This window comes from Oxyura jamaicensis, chromosome 14 (assembly GCF_011077185.1).
Source record: "Oxyura jamaicensis isolate SHBP4307 breed ruddy duck chromosome 14, BPBGC_Ojam_1.0, whole genome shotgun sequence".
NCBI lineage: Eukaryota > Metazoa > Chordata > Aves > Anseriformes > Anatidae > Oxyura > Oxyura jamaicensis.
The window spans coordinates 11,435,890-11,458,848 of NC_048906.1; the positions used below are offsets into that span (position 1 = coordinate 11,435,890).

The 22,959-nt window shown below is 52.2% G+C and overlaps 1 protein-coding gene across 1 annotated transcript; it reads right to left on the reverse strand.

Annotated features, from left to right (window-relative positions):
- Positions 1 to 51: 51 nt before the first annotated feature.
- On the reverse strand, positions 52 to 22,957 carry TRAP1 (TNF receptor associated protein 1; the record flags this gene model as incomplete). Its single annotated transcript, XM_035339812.1, has 18 exons — positions 52 to 933; positions 1,218 to 1,290; positions 1,693 to 1,838; positions 2,266 to 2,351; positions 2,848 to 2,986; positions 3,552 to 3,737; positions 4,263 to 4,410; positions 5,499 to 5,568; positions 5,694 to 5,814; positions 6,182 to 6,337; positions 8,846 to 8,919; positions 9,106 to 9,215; positions 10,357 to 10,517; positions 11,243 to 11,314; positions 18,745 to 18,885; positions 19,274 to 19,356; positions 20,760 to 20,927; positions 22,897 to 22,957. Coding segments are annotated over 18 exons (2,097 nt in total), but the record flags the coding sequence as incomplete, so codon positions are not given.
- Positions 22,958 to 22,959: the final 2 nt, after the last annotated feature.

Below are 22,959 nucleotides of genomic sequence, written 5' to 3' on the forward strand. Positions count from 1 at the left end.
TTCTGGAAGGCACAAAGACCAACAAAGTAAGAAGAAAAGAGAAGAGTGGAGTGATTTAGAAAAGAAGAATTTATTTATGATAAACACAGGTCAGCAAGACATGCAATTTATCCCAAAGAAGAGACAAGAACCCTGGAGACTTTCCAGAAGGCTGTACACTGGAAAGCTGTGTTCCACACACTGCAATGCTGTTTCCCAGTTACTTCTTTTTCTCTAAAGTGAGACAAGGATGAACTTGATTATTCAGCAGCTCAATTATCTTTTCTGCCACGGAAATGTACTGACATGTTCCACCAACAGCACCTGTCTGCTAATGGCAGCAATCTGTCTCCATGCCACCTAAGTCCTCCTGTCTGGACAGAAGTCGAAGTTTCTTCACAAATTAATGGATTCTGCCAGGGCTTGTTCAGAGCACAGTGCTGCACAAGAAATCATTCTTCAGTGGATGGGAGTTAACTAAGAGAGCTAACTGGGACTTCACAGCCCTAACCGGGACTCTTGCTGTTTTGGGAAAGGACATTTCTAGAATCAGTGTGAAACAAGGGTCTCTAGGCTTGTGTCAGAAATGTAAGCATGCCGTTTTAGCAGCAGTCTCTGGATTTTTCTCTAAGAACACTGCACTCTGAACAGGCTGATGACATGATCTAGTCACTACAACTGGCTCCTGTCCACGCAGCGATGGTTGGAAGTCCCCTGCGTTCTCCCATGCCACCTGCCAGGTGAGCCCCTCACTGAACAGTGCCTGCAAGCAGATGCTGCAATAGCTGACAGAGCAACTGCACTTGAGGAAAGAGAGATCAGCACAGAGTTCATCCTTCAGTTTTCCAGGGCTCAGTTTTTCTCCAGGATTTTTGTGAGGAGTTCGTTCAGCCGGTTCACCATTGGTCTGGGATCTTCATTCAGTCCTGCTGCTATCATGGCATTCTCATAAATCTGAGAAAGAGCAGAACATATTAAATAAGCAGCAGGAGCGAGGTGAATGAGAGCTGGGAAGGGAATGAATGTCACACTCCAGGAGTTGCATGCTGACAATGAGCATGTCTTTTAGGCAGCCTGGTAGGAAAACACATTGGCCACAAGCAGCAGAAATACACAGAATGGGAAACACAGAAGAATGAATCCAGCCTGCTAAAAGGGCTCCACCCTGTTCCCTGCCACACACAGTCTGCAAGCTGGCTCTGGGGAGGATGGGGTGCCTTTGCAGGCCTGGCTCTCACCTGATCAAGTAACATCTGGGCCAGATCAGGCTGACTGTCCTTCAGCTCGTTAAGCTTCTTAATCAGAGCATGCCTGTAAGAGTAGGAGAGATCCATACTAAGATTTAGCTTTTTTGGACATATATATATATATATTTTTTTTTTTTTCCTCCAGAATAAGCATCTAAGGCAAGGTGGGACGGTAAATGTTCTAACCAAAGGCCAAGACAGCTCCACCTTTCTTGCTCCTGTTCCAAGGGCTTCTCTCTTCTCTCCCATCCTGACCCTACAACCCCCACAATCCTCAGAGGGCTGGACACGGTACGGGTGGGCGGCTCATGTCCACCACGCCGTGCAGCCTCATAGATCGAGGCACTGTAGCGCACACCGCACATAATGGGGAGAGTTCTGCTAGCCTAGGGGCTTTAAGTTGCCTCCTCTCTGCTTCCACCCCAAGAGGAACGCAGTGCTTAGCACTGGTATTACAACCCCTTACCCTGTGTTGATCTCTAGGGTGGGCTGCAGAAGCTGGGCACGCTCCTCTTGGGTCTTGGCCAGCTGCTGCATGCGAAGGAAGTGGCGGGCAGCCCCCATCTCGAGCACCGTGATCATGACGGGGTGGGTGTCCAGCCGCGTAGTCACCTGGGGCAAAAACAGCAATCAGTGCTGAGATGGAAACACACAGTTTAGAGGTGGGTGAGGTTAAAGGACTCACTCTCCTCAGCACAGGTCCACACCAAGCCTCTGCACAACTCGTCCCCACCCCAGAGGAGCTGCCTAAACAGGCAGGAAAGCTGGGGTCCCAACTGGCTCTACATAACCTATGACCTGGTAAAATGGGCTTTGCTTGTTACACATTAAGTGGTTCTTCCCATTGCCACAGTGACCACCCAACAGACAAATACCAGCATTCACACCATTTACAGAAAGGATGCACAGAAAATGATTTTTCTCCGAGTCCAAAGTAAAGTCTGTGGCAGGAGACATCCAGTCAACCAGTGCCTTTACTTTCTAGACTATGATCTCTGTGGATCTCCTGTACTCAGTCACCCAGGCACAGAACACCTACCTTAACATCAGTGACGCGAGAGCCTAAGACATTTCTCATCCAGGCCATCAAATCCCCAGCCTCTCTCTCTGTCAGACGTTCTGCAGCTAGCAGAGGAAAAAGGGCACATCTGAGCATGCATCTGGACAGTGAGCTTTACCCCTGATTTCAGTCCATTTCACACTTTCTTTTACTTGCTATATTGTGAAAATGGGAACGCAGCACCACTCAGCACACACCTCCATACATCCACTCCAACCAGACCATGACATACCCGGAGAGGGCAGGCTCTTTCCCTGCCCATGCCTGCCTCCCTCTGTCAGGGCACCTGACCGTGTGTCTGTTTTTAAAGCTCCATGTATGACACACCATCTGCTTAAATTAGCAAACGCCTTAAACCTTGATCTACAGCAGCATGTGCGATGAAAGGGATCCGCAAGAAGTACAAGCTGCCTCCGCCCATGAGGGCTGCAGGATGGAAAGGAGCGCTCTTGCTCATAGACTCAGGAACTGCAAGAGTGCTGGAAGAGGCATACCCTCACTGGCTGACACAGGGCGGCAGGGCCGCATGCAGCAGGAAGGGCCGGGGGAACCTCACGGTACCTGGGCGACTCTCCTCAAATTTCTCTTCCTTATAGTGATCAACAACAATGTCCGTCTCCACCGAGATCAGCTTCTTCTTGTCAAACTCCCGAAGGTGCAAGAGTGTCAGCTCATCAAATTGCTCATAGCAGAACAGGACCTGTGCCAAAAAAGCAGACAATAACACGTTGTTTGAGACAAAACAGCACTTTCTCTCTCCAGAGAGAACTCTGCACTAAATGGCAAGAACATCACAATGGAAACTAGTGGGTTCAACCCTATCATGACTATCACTGCTCCAAATAAAAGCAAACCCTTACAGGGCTTTGTTACCACGGATGGCAGGGCTGCAGCTGGACAAGTTCCTCCCCCCCAAGGGAAGCTGAGAACCAGCACTGACTCCAGTCCTGAAAGGCCCACCTGCCTGCAGAGGACTCCTATAACAACGCTGCTACCAGCGCTGCACAGCAGCTCCTAGGCTCCTGCTCCAGGGATCAGCAAAGGCAATGAACAGATGTCAGAACCAGCAGAAAGATCTAGATGTCTGCACAGGGTGCTACATGTCCTTCCTGGCCCCATGCTGTACGAGCCAGTCTGAGTGGAGACAGAGGAATACAAAGATGGGGACTGTCACAGGCCTCACTGCTCCGCTCAACTCTGAGATCTAGCTGAGCCCCGGGCTCTGACGCAGCGTCCTCCCTGACCACAGCACTCTGCTCACCTACCTCCATGTCCTTTTTCTTCATGGCCTCGAAGTAAGGGGAGTGCTCGGCCAGATGCCGGTTGGGTGCACACAGGTAGTAGATGTTTCTGCTCCCTGCCTTCATGCGGGAGGCATACTCGGTCAGGCTGGTCAGCTGGCCTGCGGGCAAGGCAGATGATTCGTAACGCAGCAGCTTCGCAATGTCCTCCTGAAAGAAACGTGCTCTTGTGAGATGAAGGCAGGACTCTACATGATCACTCCCAGTTCCAGGACCTCTTTTTGCAATGGGCAGGCTTGTTTGCAGTTTGTACTTCTGCAAAAAGGCTCAGAGGATTCCGGGTCCCACCTTTCCTGCTCCAAATATGATGGAGGCAGAAGAATGACCTAGACAGGATGTAGGCCAAGCTCTCCTGGAAGTGGGAATAAGGGCTGAAGACAACAGCAGGGGTAAAGCCCTACTTTATTGCTTGCTGTAGTTCACATTCTTTCAGTGAGGGCTGACAACAAGTGCGGGTACAGAGACTCTGCAGTGTCCTGAACTAGAGTGGGAAACAGCACCCTGTCAGAAAACATCAGTTAAGGCAAGGTGCCCTAGAGCATCCGTAGGTCATTAGACCCACGAGAGTTAGAGGTATATAAGATTCACAGAGAGGCAGCAATGCCCCTCATCCCAGGTCACAGTAGGAGCCCATGCTCTTTCCCATCAGCTGTAGCGTATGAGGACTGCTGATACCTTGACATCCTGCTCTGCTATTGTGACAATCCCCTCTCTCATGAATACTCCGTAGTCCTCAAAGAATTTGGCATATTTCTCAGGGTCCTTCTTGCTCTGGTCAATGAAGAACTTTATCAGCCTCTTCTGCAAAACATCTCGGAGTTTCCTGCAGCAAGAACAAGCCTTTTTAAAGATCGCTGCTAGACCAAGACAAGTGAACATCTCCCCATGCAGTGTTTCAGTGATGTGTTTTGAAACAAGAGGAAAAAGAAGAAACTGTAGGGCCACTGTCTCCTTTTCCCCAAGGCTCTATGTTTGTTCTTTGTACCTCAGTCAAGAGAAATCAAGAGCTGGAGAGACAGCCAGGGCTGCTGTACAAACGCAAGGCTGAAGCTCAAATCTTCAATAACTTCAGTGACACTGCAGTACCTGACCAACTGTGCACAGCACATTCACCACCCTCCCACAGCTACCCTGAAGCACAGGAAGGAAGCAGCTATAAAAGGGTTACACTGCGAGGACCCCTTTCCGACGGCCTCAAAATCCAGTGAAGTGGCAGGGTTATTTTGATGACTACAGTGAAGCTCAAAGCATTTTAGCAGCCACTGAATGCAAGTTAGCCATCAAACCTGACAAGGTAACAGCAAAACCAAAATGGAATAAGAGCCTACTCTTATCATTGTGTATCAAGTTCCAACAACAGATGTTTGAGGCAGACCCGAAGCACAAAAATTAAGATCCAGGGGCATCAGAACCAAATGAAAACCCTGCTGGCTTGCGCTCAGCGTTTGACAAGTATCTGTGAGAGCACGGCAGAGCTTTGAAGGAAGTCTGGAGACAACAGTTACAAGATGCTGTTAGAAGGCCTGCATGGTGGCACTAAGGTATGGACCAGCTTCCTAGCACTGACTTACTGCTTGGTTTTGTTTTCCAAACCACATGGCGGTGGAGATGAGATGCTTTAAATAGCAAATCCACTGTTACTGCTATTGACCAGAGATACCAAAAGGCAGCCTAGTGCACAAATTGCAGGTGGCCAAGGAGGAAACAGCAGATCCTATGACAGCACACTGATTACACATCTTGAGATGTGACCAGCATGGCTACGAAACTTTACATCCTGTGTTCACTTTACAGACCAAGAAATTCTCAAGCATGGGAACGTTGCAGCTTGCTTACATCCACACCCCTCTGACTACCCTGCAATGCCCCCTCCTCAACCAGCAAGAAGCCACAAGAGCCTCAGCCTCTTACCTGATAAGGGCACTTTCTTGCAGAAGCTCCCTGCTGAGGTTCAGAGGTATATCCTCACTGTCCACAACACCTGGAACACAGAGCGACCCTTGAACAGCAAGGCATACACAGGTGCCAGGCTCAGGAAGCAGCCCCTCACCTACCCCCCTTGGAAGCCACATTCCACAGCCCACTACTCCTGCTCCCAGCACACACCTCTGAGGAAGCGCAGCCATTTAGGCAGGATGTCTGCAGCTTTGGTTTGGATGAGAATTTTGCGGCTGTAGAGGGCAACGCTGGAACCCAGTTCCCTGCTGATGTCGAACATGGATGGTTTCTGCAGGAACAAGAGACAAAAGGTCACACCAGCACTGTGCAGGGTGCCCAACCATCAGCTGCACACCATTCTGCAGCAATCTGCTCAGCAGCACCAGCTGATCAGGTCATACCGTGCTCACCTTTACCAGTACTGAGTCCAGCAGGAGCTGCAATCTTGGCTGTGTTCCCTAGGGACCTACCTGAGCCGCCTCCAACCCCTCGCATGGCTCAGTACCCCCACCGTTACCCTGTAGCACCCAACCCACTGCAAAGATGCCACACTGGATGCTCCTCCTTGCAGTTCTGCCTAAGGAGCAGTCCTATTCTCTCCTCTTCAGAGGAACCGGGCTGATCTCCCACTGCTCTCTGGAAAGAACGGCACGTACTTGCTCAGGCACATAGAAGATGCTGCGGATGTTGAGGGGAGCGTCGGTCTTGTAGTGCAGGACATAGCGGGGCTTGTCGTAAGCCTGAGCTATGAAGCGGTAGAACTCTTCATGCTGCCACTCACCAATGTCCTTGGGGTCCAGCATCCAGAGTGCCTGTGGAGGAGCAGGGAGATGAGTCCCCATCAGCTCTCATCACCTATGGCCTCACAGCACAAAAGATGCTCTTTCAGAGTTATATTTTTCCCTCCGGGGTGCCTGAGCAAGGCAATATCGTCTATCAAACAGACACTCTCCTCTGCACAGCAGGAGGGCAGTGTGGTGTAGTTCGATTCACACACTAACAAATTACTGCCACTCAGGTGACCTCTGGTCACCTTCCACGCAGGTGCTCTTGTCCTGCAGCACATCTAAGGCAGATTTGTTCAGCCCCAAACAAAAGGGGTTTGGCTAACCTCCGTTACTTGACACTTGTCACTGGCCAAGAGCATCCCAGACAATTACCACAGCTCAGCTGACTGGCAGTACTGGTCAAGCATCTCAGGGCTCAGACCAACAAGCAAAAGAAAAGCGAAAGTTTAAGTGGGTCCATTCCAACCCACCCGTCTCCATGATGGGAGCCCCATCCCACTGCAAGGTCTGCTGAGCGCCTGTGAAGCAGGTCCTCCATTACCTGTTTTCTGCTGATGTGTTTTGGAGCATTTCAGGAGTTGCTTCGTGAACCAATTGGCCGTCTGTGCCTCAGCAGTACAGTTTCGCACATCAACACGCGAGTTAGAGTCATGAGCTCCAGACCATGTCTTTCCTTGTGGCCATGCTCTCCACCCTCTGCTGCTCTGACCCCCACGATGCCCAGCATTCTCTGGAGCACTTAGCCCAGTGCTCACACGTTGACATTCTCAGCACCTCATCACAAGATTAGCATCTAGCAAAGATCTGGGAGGTTCCGCCTATTTAACAAACGCTGGGACCAATTAACAAACTCTTGTTTCCAGCTAGATGAAGACTACTACACTTAGCACAACTTGGCCACTCAAGCCCTAAATACTAAAATATTTAAGTACTTAAGTATATAAGTAATATTTATGTACTAAAATATTTAAGTACATCGAGTGACAGGTGTGATCGATCACCCCGGGCAGTGCAGGCATCCAGCCCACCCTCAACCTACAAGCCCAAGGGATTCAGGGCTCTGGCAACCCTGCCGTGCCTCTGTCTTCCTTAAAGCATTGTTACACAAGCAGCTTCCTAACATTTCCAGCATACACAAGTGTCCTGGAGGGTTTGCAGGATCACAGGTAGGATTAGGGACTCAAGTGGGTACTAAGGTGCTTCATAGCAGCTGTTGTTAGGTAAAGACCTGCTTTCCCAGAGTCTTACATAGTGATAGCTACAGCTATCACAGAATGGAAAAGCCTCTAATTCCATGCTGTCAGCTACATGGCAAGCATTCAAGATCTTATCTAGGAAAACCCACAGCAGGGATCTAACTACAGCTCTGTTTACAGTGAACTGATGTTGATGTGTGGAAAAATGGAAAAAAAAGATCCCAGATAAAGAAGGGGCTTGAAATGGGAGCACAGTGAGAATAAAGCTGTTGCCATATCCCAATGGAGAAAACACTTTCTGATACAAAGATAAAAGTACATGACTCCATTAAGCACATTTCACCCCTTGCTCTAGTACTGCTCCTCTCTAGGGAGTGTTTTCTATTGATTGTGAGGTAGGAAGACCAAACAGCTGTCGAAATTAAAAAACTAGAAATAGATTTAAGGGAAACAGCTAGAAAGCCTTTGGAACAGAAACACCATTATTGTAGGAATCCGAATAAATAACAGTCACTAATAACACCAATTGCAGAACATTAGGTAAATTAACATGATTAAATATTTAAGTACATCCTTGAAAGCTTGCATGTTCAGTGCCACTTCCCAGGAAAAAGCAAACAAACACACACTCTCTACCTACTCTCTTAAGTGAGGAAGATTTAACCAACCAGAAAATGAGATGCTGGAGGAAAAACAATTAATAGATTTTTATTTTAAAGATAACTACTTTCACCTAAGAGATTCCTGCAACTGGGCCAGAACTTCTGACCAAGGTGGATCTGGCTGTATCATTTTAAGAGGTCAGAAAACGCCAGCATTAAAAAAATGCAATTAAATTAAAAATTTTAATTAAAAAGCAATTAAAAAAAATCAGACAGTGATCTGAAACACAACAAAACCCAAATGTCCACTGGCACTGGCTATCCCATGGCAAAGGGCAAGAAGAACGGCAGCAAGAGGTGTCAGCACACTACTGACATGAGCTAGCCCTACACCACTAACATGTCACCTGGCTTAAACAGCTAGAAGTAGTATTAAAAGCACTGAGACAATCCCGAGTAGGGAAGAATCCAGAAGATATCTATAAATAAAAACTGCTTTGTCAACCTGCAAGTATTCTTTCCAACAAACGCTAATAGGCGGTACCAGACACGATTGATGCCAGATTACCTCCTCTTGTTTTAATTAACTTGTCACCAAAGGGTCTGTGATATCCTGGACCATCCTTCCCTGACTGCCAGAGACAGCAGCAGCAGCTTTATTGTGCTCCTGTCTCCGGTGGAAGATTACGATGGTTGATCTCCACGAGCCACCTGTCCGTGGCCCTCCTGCTTACCTGCAACGTGTTAATTCGCCTCCCGTTGAGATACAGCGGGAAGCTGATGAAGTTGCTGTATTTTGTCACCACCTCTGGAACGGAAAGAGGACAGCAAAGAGTCATGTTTGTGAAAACAACGGAGTAAGAATTTCTTCAGTAACAGCACGTAACAGGTGCCGTAGGAGTACGAGCACCATACAGTCACCTCCCACTCAGGGGGAACCAACAGACTCTGTGCACCCCCCCAGTGGGTAACAGCATTTCCCTCCTCCACTCACCCTTGACTCGGTCTTCGTTTGCAAATTCCTTGCAGTCTTCTTTGAGATGTATAATAATCTTAGTCCCAGTTCTGACACCAGAAGCTTCTGCAATCTCGAACATTCCTGAGCTAGGATTAGAAACAGAAGCCATGTCAGCCTGTGCCTCAGATACAGCCGTGATGGGACAGGAAGATACATGATTAAACTGACAGCATGCACAACACCTCAGCGCCAAGAGGAAGAGCCAAAAAATCCCAAATGTTTGAACGCTCTCTGTGCCTTCGAGAAGGCCCCCAGATAACACGGCTGTCTTCCTACAGATACCCCAGGCCCCTCTCTCTAAAGATACCAGCAGCCTCTGCAGAAAAACTGCAAACAAACTTCAGCTTGCACAGGCCTAACATTCAGCCTCCCCCCTACATTTGACAATTCTGCCTTGTGGGCCCTCGTTCCCACCTCCACTGGACAGCAGTGCCCTGTTGCAGTGCAAAGCAGCTGCGCTCTGCCCGTTTTGGATGACCGCTCCTGTTCTGCTGCTAAGCGAGTGCCAGCTGAGAGCACTGACCTAGCAGGGACACAGGAAGCCTCCAAAGCGTTCAGCAGTACAGGCTGCAGCACACAGCAGCTTGTTGCCATCCCAAGACAGGCTGATGTCTCAGTTACAGGTTGTTTTTTTTTAAGAATTTAAATAACTTGATAACTAGAATCATAGAAATACTTCAGTTCGAGGAGATTTTAACGGGTTTCGGAGCTTCTTGCCCCCAGGAGCTCCAATTTCAACAGGGTCCAGCACAGCACAGCTTTGCCTTCACGCGTGTTTGCAACTTGGAAGCAAGAAGCAAAGGCTGAGCACACAGACCCAGCCCACAGGAGACACGTGCCTACAGAGCTGCAGCCCTGCACCAGCCCTGCCTACCATGGGTGCCCTCGAGCAAAAATCCAGGGAACAACTAGACCAAAGACAGAAAATCCCTCTCTCTAGTCTGGAGTGCTGCTAAGAGAAATGCCTGCTGGCAGGGAAGAACAGGAGAGGCAGGTACTCTCTTTGTCCACAACATGCTTGCTCTGACAAAGCAAGTTCGTCTCTGTGGTTGTTCACCCTGGCACATTTGGCCACGCTTTCTCGCTATGTATAATCTGAGCAGGATCTAAACCAGTAAGCCCAGTCATGAAAGACCACACAAGCCCTGTCTTGCTCTGCTCAGCTTTCAGGTCGTGCCTGATCTGGATGCAGCCCCTGCACGCTTCCACCCCGTTCTGCAGCCTTACCCGTCCGAAGACCAGTGGTAGCCCGGGCTCCCCGGCTCTGCAGACTGTGAGAACACCTCCACTTTATCAGCAACCATGAAGGCTGAGTAGAAACCTACTCCAAACTGGCCGATGATTTTACTACTGGCTTCTGCTTGGCTCTGCAGAGCATCTAGAAACGCCTGGGGGAACAAAGGAGGAGACATAAATCGGCACACGAACTCCGGGACCGCTGCAGGGCTGCGACCCGTCCTTCAGCACGGCTCCTGTGCGCACTGACGCAGCCCTACAGCAGGCACCGCGGGCCTGGCCGCTCAGCTCCCGCATCCCACGCCTCTGTCAGCACTCAGGAGGGTGACTGAGGACAGGGGTTTCTCCCTGAGGACAGGGGTTTCTCCCTGAGGAAAAGGGAAGCATCGCCCAGGGCAACACTCGCTGCAGAGAGCAGTAAAGGAGAACAAGCAAGGGCTCAGTCAATAAGGACCAAGTGACCTCAGAGTAGTGACTTGGGAGATGGACAAAAAAAGGTAAACATGACAGTTTGCCAGCACGAGGACACAGCTGCTGCCCTCCTGGACACAGTGTGAATGCCAAATAAGCACGTGTCCCTCCGTAACGACGGCCTGGGGAGGAAGGCATTGACTTTGGGGAGCGAGGGCAGCCAGGTGCAGCAGCACTACACACAGGGGCCATTAGTGCTGCTTTGGCACCACAGGCCTCCCTGGCACACAGCAGAGACCACTAAGAGCCAGAAGACTCCACAGGAAGGTTTCACCTTCCAAGAGGGGTGCAATTTCACAGCCGGGCTGGGGGAGAGACAGAATGAGAAGTTACTGGGAGAACAAAAGCAACTGTAACTGGAGAAGGCTTCTCTAAGGGGAGGAAGGGGTGCCTCGTCCCAAGTTACCTTTGAGCCCGATCGAGCAATGGTGCCAAGGTTAGAAACAAGCTCCTCCTGGGTCATCCCAATACCTGTGTCCTGAAAAACAAAACAGCAATAGCATCTGAAATCCCAGCAGAGAACTGCTGTAGCAACCAGCACCCAAGCAACTCCTACCTCTGCCCAGTGCTCTCACCCAGCCGGCCGAGCAGTAAATGCAACAGCAGCAGGCTTCCAGCTGAGACCCCACCTGCACAAAGGCAGGACAGCAGGCGCAGGAGGGACATGGCTCTAAGGGGCAGCCACAGCTGTCCTAGGGCTAGAAGCCATTAAGCAGTTGAGAAAGTCAAGTGTTTTATGGAGAGAAAGCAAAAATGTGCCAAGACTGGCTGGTGTCTGCACCGCTAACACGACACACGCAGCATGCCAGTGCTGGAAGGAGATCTCGAGCCAGGTCACAGCCTCCTTGCACCAGGCACCGCACGTGCACGAGGCAGCCTCCACTCCTCTGTGAGCACAGAGGGGAGCGAGGAGCAAGAGAAACAGCTCATTTCCAGCCTGCAGCTAGGGAACTGATGCCCTCACCCCAGGAGTCAGAGGCAGAGCAGCAAATCCCTTAAATCTCAGGTAATGCAGACCTTGGCTACATGCTCTGCTGTCGCTGGTCTTCTGCCTGTTCTTTCCCATCTCCTCTCCCCCTCGCATTGTGCTCCGCAGAACTTGAGCAGGAAGCTGTCAGTGTGCAGAGCCACGAGTCTGAGAGCTGGGCACTGCGGTGCCCGCGGGAACAACCTAACCCCAGCGGGAAGCACGGCGCCCAGCCCACCCCTCAGTGCCCAGCCCAGGCTTTGAAGACACGGCTTCATCTTGTCCCCAGTTTATGCACGGATTCACTCTCCTGCATGCAGAAAGACAACTCCCTGCTGCCAGCACGTGCCCCTCAGGCAGCAAACCCTGCAGCACCGTCCAGAAAAGGCTGCAGCACAGCTCAGACTAGGCTGCAAATTCAGTTTTTTGTCACAACACGTTTGCACGACCCCAGGGCAGCACGGACAGCAAAACCCAGCTAGGAACGGCCACATCCTCACACAGGACCCCAACAAAAAGCTTTCCTCCTCACAGCCAGTTTTCAGACTTGCTCCACGTGCACCTTCCAAAGAAGCCAAGTACAGGCTAGTGACCTCTGCAATGCTACTTCAAAAAGGAAAGAGCCAGTCCTCCTCCCAACATCCAGCAGCTTCTCTACCTGCCAGAAACATCCCAGGAAGCCACCCTGACAGGTTCTGAGCCACTCAGTAAGGCAGCGGCAGCGTGAAAATTATGCATGTGAAAGGTGATCCTTGCTCAGGGGAAGAACTCGGAAGAACTCACGTACCTGTGCACGCAGCTGTCAAAGCTGACAGCACCCTGCGTGTCCCAAAGCGTGCTGACACGCTGCGAGCGCTGCTGATGCAGGGATGGCAATTTGGCTGGCTGGAGTCAGCAAAACGAGCCTGAGCAGAACCAACTGCTGCTAGATGGCTCGGAGGTGGGATACCACGGAGATTTCTGGCACAGCACGCTCCTACCACCCATGTGGGGCACTCAGTGGGCTTGTTTACTGGTAAGTAAGATGGCATAAAAAATACCAGTACCTATCTTTTGGTCTAGTATTTAACTCCACCGAATGATCAAACTGTGGTCAACTTGTGAGGTCGCTGAGTGAAGTGCCAAGCGGACAGGGCATTTTTCTGCATCCCCACAAGTCACAGCACAGCAACATCTTCCACATGATTAACTACAGTAAGGCCAGTCACAGTCATCCTGGCTAAGAGGGAAGATGGCAGGTAAAATCTCAACAGTGGGAGACAAAAAGCCAGGAGAAACAAACAGAGTATGGCAAAACCTCAGGAATCTGACATGGTCCCTTCCCCCAGGGAAGGAAAGGCCAGGGAAAAAAAATAATAAAAAAGATGTTTTCAGCATCTGGTTCAGGTTTCGTTTGTACCAGACCCTGAACAGGACTCTTAACTCCTCTGATCCACTCCTATTTATAGCACTGTGTGTCATTCCCCAATTCCAGTAGGTTAAAAAAAATACCCCTACCCTGTGAATATATTTGGCTATTGAATTCAGAGCTCCCTGCCAAACTTACTGCAAAATGCTTAAGGACAATTCCTAGAGACCAGTTCGATGAGGGTGAATTGCAGCGAACAAAGACAGCCTGGCTCCGAACACCGCCCGTCCAACCGCGCCGAGCCGCCGGCAGGGAAGCGGAAAGCGTGCCCCTAGGTGGCCGAGCACAGGCCCTGCTGGAGCAGGCATTTCCAGGCAGGAAAACACCTGGGTGGATTCAGATGGGACCACCACCGAGACTCAAATCGCTCCTGCAGCACACGCGTTCCCTGCGGCTGGCCCTCATGCTGCGCCTCGTGGCTCCCTTCGCCAGACGGTGAAGAGCGGGCCCAATTCTGTGCTGCCCAGCCGCTGAGCCTGCCCACGAGCAGCCAGCTTGGGCCTGGCCAACACAGGCACCTTGGGCAGGAAGCACCCTGTGGTCCCACGGCGATTTACAAACACTTTCTGTCGGCGATCAGCCAGCCAGAGACTGCTGTTGCTTCACCACCAGTGCTGCAACTTCGCTTCCCCTGCAGACAGCTTCTTGATCCTACAGGAAAATTTCTGCTAGCCTGCGAACAGCCGCAGCAGAGCTTTTTGTAAAAGCACGAAGCCAACGGGACGCGGACCTCCCCTAACAAGAAGTGAGGGATATGCTCAAAGCGTGCAATGCCACTCCACAGCTTCGCTGAGGAGAAACCAACCGCTGTAAAGCGTGACACAGATTCAGGGCACTGACGCTTCGTTAGCTGGAGGCTAATTACAGAAGCCCTTCCGTTGCTCTGCTGAGTTACAATCTACTCACCTGGTCAAAATTTCCCTTCTGGGACTTCTCAGGGTGCCAGGTAAACAGCCAGCCCCTGAGCCATGCAGACCGCCAGCCCTCCTCTGCGGACGGCAGGAGCACTACGGCCACTTGCTGAACCACACATCTGAGCAGAGCAACATTTCCCCTGAAGAAAACAGCAGCTGCACATCTGTTTTAGCACTCTCTTCTTTCTATGTGGAGACCTCCTAGATACAAAGCGTGCTGTTGGACCGCACCGGACCTTTGTTCTTTCTCTGCACTTTGTTCCGACCCTCCTGGTGCGGGTGCTGGAAGCGTGCAGAGCCCACCCTGCGCAGCTACGGCTGGGTGACCGCCTGGCACGCAGCGCCCCGGGGCTCCCACCACCAAACGCCTTCTGCGTGCTCCGCAGCCCTGAGGACTTGCGTCGTCCTCAGAAGACGTAAATGAAGACCTTCGGCCCCGCTACACATCTCATCAAATCAATCTTGCATTCACGTCATACTTTTTGGTACATTAGAAACGAACAGCACACAGTTACAGCAACAAATCTAGTTTAAGCTAACAAATTGCTTAGTTTAGCTGGTAAACAGGAACCTAGGTAAAGCGTCGTTATCTTTGCTCATTACCTGAGTCCAATCTAAGGTATTGCAGAGCCTCGTTACACAAAACAGTCCATCAACTAAACAGTCTGCTGCCTTCGCCACAGCGGCATCTGAAGGAATGCTTGCAGTCAGAGGTACACGTTAGAGCTACTGTGCCTTTCCTTTCGCTTCGTGGCAAAACATTTCATTGCAAAATTTTGATGGGACATCAGGAGAACATCGACTACCTTATAAAATAAGGACGTGCTGCTTTCGCCAACTACCAAGATAATAAAATCCCCAAACGTCAGATTAACAACCACCCCCCCATTATTAAACGCCTTGCTTAAAGAGACTGAAAACCCACACGACCAGGACAGGGGCCGCACCGGAGCAGCGTGCTGGGTTAGAACCCACAATGAATGCATCTGCAGCAGCAACGAAGGGAAGAAACAGCACGCTAAAATCCATGCGTTCCAATACAAGGTAACCTTGCCTAATACATGGAATAAAGGCAGAGCCTGATGTTTTCTTTCCAGTTCCACGTATTCACATTATCACATTATCCGCAACAATGCTGGGCATCACCACAGGCACAGCCTCCACCCATCCAGGTCTAAACGCCTGCTGTTCAGAAAATTACTTCCTTTTATCCACTGTGAATCTCCTGTTTTTAAATGTGACGTGCTCTTATTCTGGCATGAAGAGGAAGAAAACGAAAGATCCTGCGCTTCTTTCTCTAGGCCACAGATCATTTGAGATGCATTTATACATCTGACTCCCCGGCTTACTTGTTAAAGATGATGCAACAGCTGGAAGCTCAACCCACCCCTGCAATCAGAGGCCCATTTCTGTGAGCTTCACCCCACCCGAGGCTTCCCCAGGCACAGAGAGCTTCACCCCACGTTTTGGTCCATGCCAGCACCCTCAAGCCCAAGCGGCTGAAGGACGCTGCAATGCTGCACGCCTTCAGGATGCGGCCTCTGCTGCAGCACGGAGGCACAGGGTGGCTGCCAGGTGACCCAGCACGGAGCAGGAGCAGCTCTCCACCTGCACCACGCTTCGTTGGAGATGTGGGTGCACCTGCACTGACCTGCTGAAGTCCAGAAGACACCTCAGGTCCTTATCAGAGCCTCAGGACAGCTCAGTCCTTGCTGCAGACCGTTTATAGCTCAGAAGCCAGGAGAGATCTGCTCACTGATCCAGGGAGCCGTTGCACGGCGGAGTGAGTGCTGTTTGCAGGCATTCGATCTCCTCCCTGACAGAGCAAACTTGTTATTTTGAGGCTTTGCAAACACTGTTTTTGGATTATTGCAAGGGTGAGGAGAAAGCCCAGCACAGGGCACTGAGCAGCCCAAACTCTGGCAACAATTATGCCGCTACCCCTGTTAGAAGCGTAGGTATGCTCCCTCGCCCAGCAGCAGCCGCCACCAGCTCTGTAGTGCTTCAGATGATTTCTTCTAAACCCCTAGCACCGTCCTGGCCCTAATTAAACGAGGCTGCGGGTATCCCACTGGCTCACGTGAGCACAGGGTTATCAGCAGGTGGAGCACCAGGGCAGGCGTGCGGCCACCCCAGAGCCCGGTGCCGTCGCTGAGCTGTGGTCACGGGGCTCTGGGGTCCGTTCCCAACTCAGACATACGTCTGTACAGCCTCAGCAGACAGGACTGCTGATCTTTCCTCAATGAAAACACACCCCTCACATTTTCAAGAGGATTTTCTTAACAGATCTGACCCCACAGGCTGTAACTGCTACCAGATGGAGCTGTCCTAGAAACAGAGCAAGGCAGTTTTCAAAGTGGCGGAGGAAACGACGGCGTCTGCTGAAACAACAGGGCTGTGGCGAAGGCATGAAGGTGGTGTAACCTGGTGGACTGGGCAGCGAACTCCAACACACACACACACAACGTTCCCCTGTGAGCAGACACAACGCCAGCAATGCTTTGGTATCAGCCCCTGAACGAGGACTCTCAGTTCAGCTGGCAGAGAAGCAAGCAGAGCCACAGTCACTTCACAGAGACGCACGTTGTCCTTCACGGGAACAGGATCATCCCTCCCCAGGGGCCTGCCTGTCAGAGGCCACCGCACACCACCGTCCTGCCACTTCTCAAACGGTGAGGCACAAAGAGGTGCTGCGTGGTTTGGAGCGGGAGAGGAGGCAAGGTTCAGCGGACCCAGGGGCAGGGAGCTGCCTAAAGATCTGAGAACAGGGACCTCGGGGTCAGCGGGAGAGAACAGGACCTTTCCAGACACAAACAGGGTGACCACTGCCAGAGATGACACATGAGGGACCTGCTCATTCTGTTCCAGTGGGTCCTAGTGGGGACAAAACCCAAAGCGTTGACTAAAAGGCACGTCCATCTCTGCCTCAATCACTGCAGGCAAGGTTTTTTTGCACCTTTGCAGTCCTGAAAGGTAGGGAGATGTTCTGAGGCTTGCTCAAAGTAATCCTTATAGTCAGTACGTTTCTTCAAGAGGTTATAAATAAGCCTTTCACTGGAGGTAAGGAGCTTTAGGCACTGTTGAGAAGGCAAACCTATTAAAAGAGATTGGAGCAGCGCTGCTCTCTCTCCCTTCTCAGGGCGCAGCACTGCTGCAGTTAGAGGCTTGCTCACTGAGTCGCATCAGAGACTCACAGGCATCCAGATAGGGGGTTATAAAAAGGCAAATCCCTAGGATCTCTAGTTGGGTATGACGTCAAACGCATGCAATCTGCAAGGTGGGCAAACAGGTCTCTTAGCCAAAGCTCCACAGCTTCCACAGGCAAGGACAAGAATGACAAGGCTGCCTGGATGGGGTCAGAGGCTGCGTGCGTGCTGCGATCGCTGAAGGGAAAGAAAGAGCGAGGCAGGGGTGATGCCCTGCTCGGGGCTAAGCAAGAGCACATTAAGGAATCAGCGTTACACAGCAGTCAGAAAAATGCAACAGTCAGGTGTGGTAGGAAAAGCAAAGCCTCTGCATTACGATCTGAGAATCTTTGGGTTGATAATCGCGTTGCCCGCTAATGATCGCCAACTTCCCCATGGCAACTGCAGCCGCTTGTTCTGCAGAGAAACACAAGTATAAAATAACTGAGCAGCCTCTAACATCAAGTACTTTTGTCCATGTGAAAGATATCAGACCGCGTGCTTTGTCTGTGCCACAGCCCTCCCGGAACTGCTCTAGTCATCCCTCACGCCCGCTGCCGTCTGCATCGTTCTCAGATCTCCTGCAAACAGGACGAAGTTACGCGCTCACAGATGATGTTGGTCCACAAGGAAAGTTTCCAGTTTGCCATCTCTGCATGGTATTTACCATGAAAGCACCAAAACTGAGCCTTCCATTCCGGACAATGGTCACCAACAAAAGCAATCAATGTACAGAGAGAAGCACCAGCTCCACCTGCCCTCACCACGCTGAGGCCCACAGGTCAATGTGCTTACAGGTTCCCCCACTCCAGCTAAGCATTTTGTCACCAGCAGTGAACAACCTGAGCCAGGACTGCAGAAAGGACAGGCAGGCGCCATGGTGCTGCCACAATCCAGTCCCTCCTGTGCATTAGGGCAGAGCTTCAGCCGGGCTTGTTCTGTCCTAGGGCAGGAGGACACGGAGATGATCGGCAGCGCGAAGTTCTGACCACCAGCCCAGTATCTCCCAGCAGCCCAGGTGAGAGAGGTCTGCTAGCTCCCAGGAAACAGACTTGAGGAGGGAATTCCTACACAAAGGCCAGGATGGAACCAGACTCCCAGCTTCTACACTACTGAGAAATACACACACAACCTAGGAAGCGCGCTGAAAGGATACTGGAGGAAACGCTTCTGGTAGCTCCTAAAAGGAGAGGAAGGAGCAACAAAAATTCCTGTTAGGGAAGTTTGGAACAGATGAATTGGTAGTTTCCCATCAAATCCTGATGTTACAGCTTCATGAACCAGAGCCCAGCTGAGGACAGAAGAGTTCCTTCAGGCAGGCTTGGGAATCCGAGGGGCCGCACTGCCACTCAGCTTCCACCAGTCCTTCACAGGACCGAGGCTAGTGGTGAGAGCAGCAGGGAATAACATTCTGCTGTTACTAAAGGGAGGTACCTGGATAGTGATGGTTCCCTTTCCACCATCCGTCTGCAGGTGGATCTCCATCTCTGGCAAGGCCTTCCCTTCTGCCATCAGCCGGTGACGCAGTTTCTCCAGCGCATCGCTGCTGTTGGAGATCAGCTCCCGGATAAATACCTGGGGAAGAGACAACCCAACGCTGCAGCCTGGCCTTCTCCACCGCACAGGGCTCTCAGAGACCAGGAGCTCATTGTCTACCCACAAACTAATTCCCAGCGTGCTACAAGAACTGCCTTTCTCCATCATCTGCCAGGAGAATGGTTTGTCTGAACTAACAAAGCAGAGCCTTTGAAGCCCACAGAGGAACCTTGGCCATACTTTTCAGATTTTCAAGGTGTCTTAAAAAAGAACATTCAAGAAAGAGTGGGATATGAATAGCACAGGATTTACTGTGAAACAGAGCAGGTATTCTTCCAGCTCAACTGCTGTGAATATAACGCTTGGCAGGGACAGGACTTTGATGGAGAAGTTCTACCAGCGCTGGGGCTGGTGGCAGATGCCCTACCTCCTTTTCTGAGTACAAGGAACGGGCAACGATGTCCAGCAGCTTCTTCGTCTCAGCCTGAAACTCATGCTTGGAGGCCGCACCTAGAATCAAACCAGAAACACTTATTTAAGGTACTTCACCGGGGTCGTCATGGGAGGAAAGGCAAAACTGCATTCTCACCACATACTTCAGCTTCCCCGGACTGAGAGCCTGAAGCAGGACAGGACACAGGCAGCTGTGGCCTCCAAAGAGATGGCAACAGGAGTGCCATTTACACACCTCTATGGTGCAGCACGCTTTGCCAAGCAGATGTTTGGCCTCTGCACCTCAGCTCCTTGCATGCAAACCTCAAGACAGGCGCAGACTGCAGTGCCTGCACATCGGTCACCACGTCCAGGCTGCGGTCAGGTAGCCAGGAGCGAAAGAAGACTCCCCTCGCTCCTCACGTGTGGCCCCGTGTCATCCCCAGCCACTCTCTGAAGTGCCCCCCGTGGCGTGTAGCCTGCCTTCCGTGAGTCCCCCTGCACATGACCAGCTCTGAGAGCTTCTGCAGCCAGCTGGTATTTGTCAGGCCAAACAACGCTCTGAGCCTTACACAGAAAAAGCCACACTCAGATATCTCTGTGGGGCCGGCAGGGGTATAGCTTTACACCTATTTATGCAAGTGGCTGCATAAGAAGAGAATTTTCCTCAGAAAGACTAAAACACCACAATACTTCAGCCAAGAGACCATCCTTGGCTTTTTAAAAATAGCATTTCTCCTGCTAGAGGCTTCAGAGAACCCTAAAGCAACACAGGGAAAGCCACAGGTCACACACCCGCCAGGCCTTGCTGGTAAACACCTACACTCCCTGGGGACAGAGGCTAAGCTGGGGCACGGACAGCAGCAGGAGCAGTCCATCAACCCTACCGGGAGCTTCACAGCCTGGCAGTCACAGCAATACCTGCCAGAAAAACCACAACAGCACACAGTTAAGATGCTATTTCTGTGCTCAGATAACTCATGCAGTTTTGCTTTAAAGCACCTCTCTCTGGAGATGTGCAAAGCAATTCATTCTAATCAAAGTGCTGACAACAGGATTCTCGTTAGAGCTTCACGGTCCACAGTAATGACCTGGGCAGAAACAGTTTTGGGGACAAAAAGCCTATTTTCAGGCAAACTCTAGTGCCTGTGAAGCCTCTACACGTATGCACGACAGTCAACTGCCTGGCCAAGCTCACAAATGCAACTTGTTCCCGCAGTCCTCACGGCCTCATTTCTTATTAAAGGCCACGCTAATTTACACCCCCCAGTTTGGGGCGGGTGATGGTGCAACGCAGGTTCAGCCTGCAATCTGCTGGCTAGGCTGGGATGACCACAACCTGCACCTCCTCCAGAAACACCACCCCAGAGGGCTCCCCCTCACGGTCAGGGCACAGTTACCCCCAGCCAACGCTTTGACATCGCCCTGGGTCTGTCTGCAGCTCGAGAGCGCTCCCACGAGCCACCAGTGTCCGTGCCCACCTTTGACGTTCTCCGTGTTGCTGATGATGGTGTGCAGGGGCTCCTCTTCCTTGCTCTCCGCTGTCTGCGTGCTGTACGTCCGGACAGCAGAAATGCAGGTGGCTGGAACGCTGTGTCGGAGGCTCCAACAACGCAGTACTTCTCTTTGGAGGCATGCTGGTCCTCTTGCTGGAAGATACAATTCGGGGCGTTTCAGTAAAAGCCACAAGTAGCAGCAGCAACAGGAGCACGCTTTAAAGGCCCTGTTTCGGTAGTCCCGTGGGGAATGACACTGGCCAAGCAAGACTGAAGTTCCCTTGTGACACTTGCCACCGGCACTGGGGACAGGGCTGGGGTGGCCTTCCCCGACCTCACAAGGAACACAATTGAACCGGGCTGTTGTGGGGGGACAGGTGACCAGGAGGGATTGGGCAGAGGGGAGAAAATGGATAAGCAACAAATGTGGCTGGAGGCAGCGACAAGCCCAGGCTTTTCTTAGGACTTGTTCTGTGCTTGCAGGCAGGGGAAGGAGGCAAGCTCCGCACCCCAGGCCTGCCAAAGGCATGCCCTCAAGGTGTCGTTGCTTTAGACAAAGGGGTAAAAAAAAACAAAACACACTAGCAGCAGACAGAACTGAGAGCCATGTGCACGGTGAGTCCTCACAGTGCAACCGTGAGTGCTCTGGACAGTGCTGGCTTGGCCGCACACAGCCCTGGGGTGCAGCTGACACGGGGACGCTCAGATCTCCTTTGCCTCGTCACAGCCCTGGGTGAAGCCGGCACCCAGCCCTTCTGGACATACCTCGCATCCTGCAGCTCGTCCGGGAGGCCTCAGGCTCTGTTCACAAGTAACTACAGCCCCCTGCCCACCCCCCGTGGCAGGTACTAACAGCTCCTGCCCCAACAGCGGGTTCTGCCGCTCCAGACCTCCAGCCTGGGCTCTCCCTCAGCACAGTTCGGGTGAAGGCGAATCCTGGGGCCTTAACAGCGCTTCTGGGCCTCGCGCCCCCTCGCCAAAGCCAGCCGAGGAGGCTGTCCGTCCTCATCCCTCCTCCTGCTCACAGAAAGCTCTGAATCAAGACGCGCTGCTCCAGCCAGAAGCTTGGACTACTCCACAGTCACTCTGTCCTTACAAAGAGCTTGCAAATAGTTCGTAATGCACCTGAACACCTCCTGCACACACAACCGATCGCTCTGCGCCGCGCTTCTGCCGCATTATCACCGGGCCCGCTCCTCGCCTGTCACCCGCCCACCTTTGCTGGGCTCATCCCGGTAAGCAGGGGAGCAGCCCGGGACTGAAGCCGCAGGAAGCGGAGGGCTCGCCGCACGGCTGGACCATTTCTGGCATCGCGTCTACGGGCAGCAAGGCCCCAGCGCCACCGAAGAGGTCACTCCCCGGCCCAGAAGTGCAAGCTGTCTCCGGGATCCACAACCATCTACGTTTTTTTGTGTATTCGCGTTTTTTTGCCTCTCTACCTCACATTGAATGAACCCATTTAGAAGGTATTTTCAGATCTGTGCGATATTTGGCTTTATCATCCTTAATTAAGGGCCTGTCCCGTGCCAGGCGGGCTCGTTAAAAGCACTTTCAAACCATTTGTCTCCCGCGGAGCCCTTGCCTGGCCAGCAGGGGAAAGGCTCCAGGTTTCTGGACACAAACCCACAGTCATCGTCTCCCCAGAGCTGTTGAGGAAGCTCAGACAGCTGGGTAAAGCGATGCTCTGAGGGAGCCCCGGGAACAAATTCCTAGGTCCGGGAGATGAGGAAGGACTGGCTCGTACCGGGCGTGCTGGGGCACAGCAGATCTTTCACACGGAGTTCACCGGGGGCTGAGCTTTACCGCCCCCCCCTTCCTGCGCCCTCCGGGGCAGACACCCCCGCTGCTCCCCAGCTCCTGCGTGGTGCTACGGTACGAACAGGGGCCGGCCTCGCGCGTGGAGAACGCGACACAGAACGGAGGAGGGAGGACCTCGGGATGCTCCCGTGGGTCCTGAACCCAGCCAGACCCCGGGAAACGCAGCCACCTCCGGGAAAAAGCCCACAGCCGGCAGGCAGTTGGTGCCGGCTCCCGTCGTCACCCTCCCCCCCAGCACCCCCGGGCCCCCCGCCCGGTCCCGGAGCCGCTCCGGCGGCCAGGGTCCCGGCAGGGCCCAGCTCACCTGCGGCCACCCGCGGCCCGGCCCCGAGCCCGGCCCCGGCCGCGGCGCGCAGCAGGGCCCCGA